Source organism: Etheostoma cragini, chromosome 14, assembly GCF_013103735.1.
Source record: "Etheostoma cragini isolate CJK2018 chromosome 14, CSU_Ecrag_1.0, whole genome shotgun sequence".
Lineage (NCBI taxonomy): Eukaryota > Metazoa > Chordata > Actinopteri > Perciformes > Percidae > Etheostoma > Etheostoma cragini.
Genome location: NC_048420.1, coordinates 22132524 through 22140665, shown reverse-complemented (window position 1 = coordinate 22140665; position 8142 = coordinate 22132524). Strand labels below are relative to the sequence as shown.

Genomic DNA, 8142 nt, shown 5'->3' with positions numbered 1-8142 from the left:
CCCCCCCCCCCCCCCCCCCTCCAAAAAAATAAATAAATCACACTCTCCAAAGTCAAAACCCCAAATCAACCGACTAAATATTGCTCCGTTCCCAGTTTGTCCAACTAAGACGGACTGAAATTAATGGCATCCAACCACGTTAAAGATTTTTTTAAAGTATTTGTTTGGCATTATAATCGAATTAAGTACATACATTCGCAACAATAACAATCTCATAAACTGCAACACAACAATATAAATGTCAGTTTTATAGCTTTAGAATAGATCAATTCATTTTTTAGAAAGCAGCATGAGGCAGCGAGCTGTCAAACCTGCCTCAAACGCCGGCGAGTTTCATTCCACCTCTCTCCCAGGAACAACTAGTTCACACCTGTTACACCAGTAACAATTACTACATTACTTATTTTCGTCTGCATTAACAAAAAAAAAGAAAAAAAAAGAAATTCAGACTCGGTTCTCAGGGGCACATGACCCTCGTTACATGACCGAGGCAAAAATACAAAACTTTATACCTGAAGGACTCCACAAACCATCAAAGCAAATAAATAATAGTTAGATAGTGAGTAGACATAAAGAACAAATGACAGTCGCATCAGTTCATTTTTTAAACTGATGTTTAAGTACAGCTGACATGAGGGATGTACCTATAACTACAACTTAAAACTCTTAATGTGACAAAAAAAACATTTGGAGGAGTGTCATTTTCATTATTTCTCATTGAGCTTGTTATATGATAGCAACATAAAAAAAGAGGGAGCTAAACAATTCAACAAGGAGTGTATTACTAAGGAAACAGCATCTATACAGTTAAGAGGCCAAAAGCAGGACTCCGATTGAACTTCTCTGTACGTAATAGGATAGTTGTGGCACATCTTTGCAGCCCTACGCCTCATTAAGAAACTTTAAAAATGTTTAGCATTCATTTAACAAATTTTTTTTTTTAAGAAAAACTACCTTAAACCAGCGTTATATGTTGCATTGGTATAAGCGATCACGGTTTAGTGGTCAGTTTTAGAGGTTATTAAATAACTTTCTGTGTGAGGGAAGAGGAAACGTGTCAGTGACTCTTCTCCAACACAAGATAGAACCAAAAACTTCCCAACTTGTCACATTACAGCTCCACGTTGCACCGCAGGTATCTCAACCCATTAGTCCGTTTTCAGGTTCCAGACATCTCATAACCAAAACAATTACAAAGCTGTCAGGTTAATTGAAGTATGACAATACAGCAGAGGAGCTCAAAGTGGAATTCTAGTGCCAGAATATGTTATTTCCAGCCTATTAACTTTCTTAAAATGTTAATGTTGTGTTCTTGGAAAATGCCCCGTGACCCTGACTGCATTTATATAAAAAAATACTCTACTGTTTAACTTATGCACACTATTACACAAATAATACCGACAATTACTTACACATATTTGGATTAGCACATACTGATGTTTCTACAGTTGCAACAAAATATCGGAATACCCTGTTTTAAAGTCTTCGTTTTGTCTTCGTAAATTCGTGCTTACTTGCATTCAGTTTGTTGTTGTTTGTTTAGGACTGTTGTTATGGTTCTTTATACAAGTTATTTTATTAGGTGGGATTCCTTCTATAAACCCGGAGGCTTTCTTAATCTCACATGCACAATCTTTACAAAGATGCCTTATTACATATTTCTTATTATTCACTTTTAAATTATAAAGGAAAAAAATCTTATTGGAAATAACTTTTCACACACACACACACACACACACACACAGTCTGTACTGCTGATTCTGCATCAGTGTTTGCAAAAAGCTTGCTCAGATTTGTGCATAGTTCAAAATCAGCTGAATATCCTTCAAACCCGCACTGTTATGTAGGTAAGTTAGCATCAAGCAGCTTGGGAGGAGAACACAAATGACGAACTGAAGCTAATTAAGCTAACAGTTACTTTAACAATTTGGAGGAGCGTGTTTGCATGTTGTTTCCATCTTACCGACTGATTCCCAGGTCTGGAGCTCCCTGCTGGACCGCAGCTGTGGGGGGGCGGAAATGTCTGCTCTCTCCGCTAACTTCAGGGCGACAGCCTGAAACAGATGTACCGATGACAGAGCAGGTTAGACGGATACAAATTACAGTTATCGCTCACTCACTCACTCACTCACCAGCATCTACTAGCTAGCTAGCATCTATAAATCTCTTAGCTAGCTTTACGTTACGTTAACAAACTACCGAAATGCTGCACTAACGGCCGTGAAATCAAATGTTGTGTGGCTTATTAAAACAGTGGCACATACAGTGGGTTTTAACTTAAGCTATAAGATGTGTAACAGCGGTAACAAAAAACAACAACTGATAAATATAACTAAACTGACATAAAGGATGTAACGTTAGCTCTATCCCGATTGCATAGCATAGCGCTAGCATCGCTAGCAGCTTAGCTGTGCTTAGCTTGGCTGCTAGCAAATTAGCCAACATACCACTGTTGCAAACTGTTTTTGTTTTTTTTACCTTGTAGTCCAATATGGATAGGTGCACAGAAAAGCTCAGAAACATGGGAGCAAAAGTGTGAAAACATCGAGCGGGGAGTGCGCCGTGAGAGCGACGTCCCTACTGCCCGACAGCGGGGCCTTTTTCTTCATCCATGGAAAAACACAGTGAAAGGCCTGGCTCTCCATCGGCCCGGGAGGGCTGCTTTTCACTCGCTAACAAAAAGTATTTCCGTTGGCCTTTCCCGATATGTCCATTGTCTGGCGCTAAATTCCTGCAGCTCCACCGGGTTACTGCTCGTCTTCACCCAAACGGCGCCTTTGTTTTGTTTCCGTCGTGCTTTTTCCTTCTTTTCTCTTCGGTTTGCTGTTTTCCGCCCCGTGTCAGATTTAGGTGCCCCCCTCTGTATACGACGGCTCCTCCGATGCTAGCGTTAAAATGGTAGTTTCCTGTCTGCATAATGGTTCCGGGTAAAGCCAAGCACAGGTTGGTCTGTCCGGCGGCGACCACTCACCGCTGCTGCTGCTCCACGCACATCCACCTCTTTCCCTCCGTTTGCCAAATATGGATTCAATCGAGCATGATGCTCATGAATAAATACACTTTATGTGTGTGTGTGTGTGTGTGTGTGTTTATGTGTGTGTGTGTGCGCGTAGGACGTGCATGCATGTTTTCACTCCATTATAAAGTATACATTACATCACATAAAAAATATATCACCGTGCATTCTGTCATTAAGCTCCTGTGTGTGTTTACGTATGTGTTTTCACACCAAGAGTGTGAAATGTTAATGAGTTCATTAAGGATCATTGGCGTGCATTCTGCATAACATTACAAGGGGTGTGTGTCCTGCGTGCGCTGCTACCGCCTAATTTGCATTCAATTAAAGTTATCATTAGAGTAGGCCTACAGTCATTCTGCCTGTCCCTGATGTGTGTGCGTGTGTGTGTGCGTGTGTGGGTAGACAACAAAGAGGGGTAAAAAAACAGCCCAAATGCTTAGGTTTTCTGGCTGCACTTCTGCACCTGTGCGCCTGGCTGCTGCTATTTAGCACTTGCATGTGTTTCAAGCACCTGTTGGATTTTATTTTTGTTTAGTGTTGTGAAAATATTAAACACTGGATCATATTCTGTTTCAAAACACTGAACAGTCAAAGTCCCAATAGCCTAACAGCTCAAGAGGACTATTAAAAGCCATCCATTCCTCCTGAGAGTTTTAGTGTGATTCGCCGAGGTTTTGGAAATTGTTCTCCAGCCATAAAAGTATTGATTTGTTGATTGGATTACTTTTGAATTCTGTAGGGATGCCTTCACTCCAATTCTCACACATATACACACACAACAGCAGCTTTAAGGGCAGTGAGGTGGTAAGTAGGCCGCGGTGAATCTGAGCCTGCCTTAATAATGTCGGTCCTGTCATTTTCTCATTTAGCAACCATAATGGACTTTATAATTTGTGCTAAATTGGGGGGAGGGGTTGGGTGTAGAGGTGTTATTTCCCTGTGCAGGGGCCTCAAATTGCTCCCTCGGGTGTAGAACACACAAGGGGCGTAGCTTATCTTTTAGAAACAATAGTTGGACACACACACACACACACACAAACTAAATATATATTAAATGAATGTGCGTACACTAGGAATAGGAATGCTTTCATGTCAAATTCTAAGCCCAAAGGTATTCAGTTCACGATTTTATAAAATGGCAAAAGCATCACATCCCCACATCTGTCTACTATTGGTTTTAGCTCCAACTAAAAATGTTGACACTGTCAAATCTCATCACAAAAGACACAAACAAGGCTAAGTGGGAATTTTTTATTTATTGTTATTATCAATTAAACAGTATGGTTTCTACAAACGCAAGAACTGATCACCGATAACAAAAGGGTTGCACATATGTGAGACCTTTGTTTGGATATTCTTGGAAATAGACATATAAGGGGAGGTAATAAATAAATGTATCATACAATTTGAGGTATGCAGAGTAGGCTAGTTTTGAGAATACAAATATGCCCATGCCTCCCCCTCCCAGTGGTTAACACACTCACTCACTCACACACACTCACACACACACACACACACACTTTTATCAGGGAAGCAATTAACTGAACATGGATTACAACATAACATCTGTATCACACCTTAGAAGGTATGAGAGATGAGACATTAAAAATACAATGGAATTTCCACGTGTCATTTACATTTCCCTCCGGCGTTTGCCTCGTTCCCTTTTAAACGTGAATGAGATGTTTTCATGGTAAAAACCACAGAGCCTTCATCAGTTCCAAGTCACAATACATTCTCCTCCACGCCACGCTGTTAATAAGACGCTGTTAATACGGTCTACCTTTTGTCGGGTAAAAATGAGCACAAGTGAGCAGGTTTTTCATGGAAAACAAATTGCATTTTTGAAGATACATATTTAGCAGCGACACAAACTCATCAACCGAGTGGTTTGTGACGTCACAAACGGCACACTCAGCTGTTTTCACTTCTATTCAAATACCAAAAAACTTGACACAATATAAGCCTTCAATAAAGTTAAATTTCCATGTTTGAGAAGTCCTCGCTTTGGTGAATGTAGCTCAACAAGAGAAGCTGTGATTGGTCAAAGTCCTCACCCCCCCTTTTAAAACTTTTTTATTTTAAATGAAACGACGACAGGCCTTTTCAATTTCATCACAAGTTGATATGAACACGTAACGACCGTGACTCGGGTTCTTTAAATCGTCTTCATGAGCTGAAGACACGACCCGAAGTGTGGTCAAAAATGAGGTTCTGCATTCCTAAGAAGAAGAAGACAGAGATTTACACGCACACGGGCACGCTAAAATTAAAACAGACGCATGTACATATACACACATACACGCCGTGACATCATCAGTCAGCACTATGACATCATCAATACTGGCTTCTGACATCGTCATGCGGTTTCGTCTTTTCTCTTTCCTTGCGTCAGCTCTTCATCAGTTCGAGAATACAAATGTGTTTTTTCTTTTCTTTTCCTTCTTTTTTTTTTTTCAAGTTCCACTAGAAAGTTTGAAAATCAGGGGGATTATACATTACAATTCACATAGATAAAAAAAATAAATACATGTTTGAATGAAATAAATAAAGGAAATGGGAGCGTCCATTGTCTGGTTAAAGGGGTGGGGGGGGGGGGGGGGGGATCTTTACACATACTGTATGATCATAAACCATTAACATGAGCACATGTGTTGTTGGAAAAGATTCAAAATGGCTGGCAGGAAGCTTCGCTCAGTAATCAATATATGTCCGTCTTTGTCAATGTGAGGCTGAAGACCTCCAGCAAGGCCTCACGAGTCCCTTTCACCCCATAAAAAAGGGAAGATCCAGCCCCAATGACAGAAAGAGAAAGGTCCATCTCACAGCCAGAAAAAAAGAAAAGAAAAAACGAGTTCCTTATGCTTTGCAGAATCTCCTTACATGTTCATATTTTCTCTTCACAAGAAGAACCAAAAAAAAGCAACAACGTATGCACAAGCATGCCTCCCGACACTGAGGAAATGAAAATGAGAAGCTGACACTGTACAGAGCACAGACACACAAAGATAATTCAGTATAGCCCTTGGTGTGAAGTGTCCATTGTCCCCCTCACCTCGTAGTCCATCTGCCCCCCCCCCCCCCCCCCCCCCCCCCCCCCCCCCCCCCCCCCCCCCCCCCCCCTTCCCTTTTCACGAGGTGAGCAGCTCAACTTGCAGGTAACATGTGGAAGTCGTAGAAGCACAGGAGGCTCTGTTGAATGCCGCTCCGAGGCACAAAGAAACCCTCGACTCTACAAACTCACAATGAAAACAGTGTTTGAGGGATGTTTTGGTCAAAACCTTTTTTCTTTTTTTACTAATTATTACGCAAAGGGTCACGGCACAATGTTTTATAGATGATATACACCCACTAGAGATCACTGTACAAAGATTTTACAACGATTTTACGTTGAAGGCCCGGTCACTCCAGAACGCAGCACAGTGAAATGAATCTGCACGTCAGACAGAGTCACTGCTCGCTGGGCTAGCTAATGGCTAACATGCTAGCAAGCTTGCTAGCGCTAGTTTGACACAACAGCTCTCTGTGCTTCTTTCTATTTGTGTTGTCTCCACGCTGGCTTCTGGTTCTCAGGATTTTGACATGCTTTCAGTCAATAAAGTGTGTTTTATTAAAAAAGGGATAAAAGGTTTTGGAACCAGCAAGCTTTTTGCTGACTGACGGGGTGTTAGCTCAGTTGCAAACGGGACAATACGTTGAATTCCTCAGTAGCTGCAATTTCATTTGAATGGATTTCAAAGACAAATAGTTGCTGTTAAAATGCTGGTGTGACTGGGCCTTTTAGACAGCAGCTTGTGTCCATGTAGCTCTTCGTTCTTTCAATTTGTTTTTTTAAGAGTAAATCAAGCCATGAAGGCAATCAATTGACAGCTTATTGTACTTGTTTAGATTATTTTTGCAGACAATGTTTTTACTTCAATGATAGTCCAATCACAATTAGAGAAAGGTCACATTTCCCAGCCTTTAAGTGACAAACTGGCTGGCTAAAGGTTACATACGTTACACAAAGTCTTACAGGGCTCAGAAATGTTAATATTATTATTATTAATATCAGGTTAAATTTCATACAAAAGCAACTTGCAACACTTTATCATAAATACAAAGACAAGCATACCCGTCTGTCTCTGCGCGCTCTATCTTCCACAGTGGATTTAAAGACAGATGAATCTCTGTCAGCGCTGCTCGAGGACTCAGAGGACAGTGCAATAAAACTCAAGGACAGTTCAACACATTTGACTCAGTGGGTATCCTTCAATAAAAGTCACAGCGAATACCCGCAGCCTTTAAGCTGCATTCATGATATTTTTTGCTCTTTTTAAGTGGACATTTCTGTCTTCCCTTTTCGAAGAATGGCTGAATATTCTCTTTTGAAAAAACACAAAGTGACGAGAGGAAAATCAATTGTCTATACTCACTATGAGATTAATGTTGTCATCCACCACCTTTTTGTCTTACGGAGGGGGGTCTGTTTGTTCAGCCCTGGGAGGCAGCCAGCTTTTCTTTTTCCTGCCCACCTCTCCACTTCATCTTCCCACTGAATTCCTCTTGAGCTTCTTCACAGCTTCAGCCTTTACCGCTCTACTCGCACTCTTCATCTTCCTCTCTCTTTCCCTACCCCGTCCTCTCACACTGTCACCTCGTTCTTACTCCCAGTCCGCAGTCCCTGCACTCCTCCGCCTCCGGGGATGAAGTGCAGCTGTTCGATGGTGTTCTGCCTCTTGCTGGCAAAAGCCATCCGCCGGGCGTTGGGGTGGCCCGCTCCACCGCCTCCGCCGTGGCCCCCGTGGGGGTCCCAGCCGCCGTGCATGCCCATCCCCGGCATGCCGGCGGAACCACGGTCGCGGTCACGGTCGCGGTCGTGGCCTGGCGTCGGGTGAGAGTTCATCTTGATCATGTGGTGGCGCTCCAGGGACGGCGTGGCACAGATGTTCTGCTGCGACTGGGTCTTCTGTTGGTGACTGAGCCGGCCCATAGTGGGCACCATCCCGCCTCCTCCCGCTCGGTCGCCGCTGCCTCCACCTCCGGTCATCAGGCCCATCATCAGCCGGTCCTCCAGACGGTCAGGGGAGACCAGAAGCCTCTCGTGGGACCTGGAACCAAAAGACTTGTTTATTCTCTTTTCA

General features: G+C 42.5%; 2 protein-coding genes across 5 annotated transcripts in view; both read right to left on the bottom strand.

The window, feature by feature from the left end:
- LOC117957318 (zinc finger protein 865-like) overlaps positions 1–3045 on the bottom strand; it is a 10218-nt gene extending 7173 nt beyond the window's left edge. Inside the window, exons 1-2 of the mRNA XM_034892976.1 lie at positions 2479–3045; positions 1964–2054 (exon numbers count right to left, since the gene is read on the bottom strand). The gene's annotated coding sequence lies outside the window, so the exon portion shown is untranslated. The remainder of the gene's footprint in view (positions 1–1963; positions 2055–2478) is intronic.
- Positions 1–8142, bottom strand: part of shisa7b (shisa family member 7) — a 51310-nt gene that overhangs the window by 9312 nt on the left and 33856 nt on the right. For 3 of the 4 annotated variants that reach the window (XM_034892977.1, XM_034892979.1, XM_034892978.1), the window contains one exon: positions 4672–8109. In XM_034892977.1, coding sequence (XP_034748868.1) covers positions 7644–8109 — 466 coding nt within the window. In that variant the 3' untranslated portion in view covers positions 4672–7643. Of the gene's footprint in view, positions 1–4671; positions 8110–8142 lie in introns of those variants that run through there. The other variant, XR_004659473.1, reaches the window with a different exon arrangement.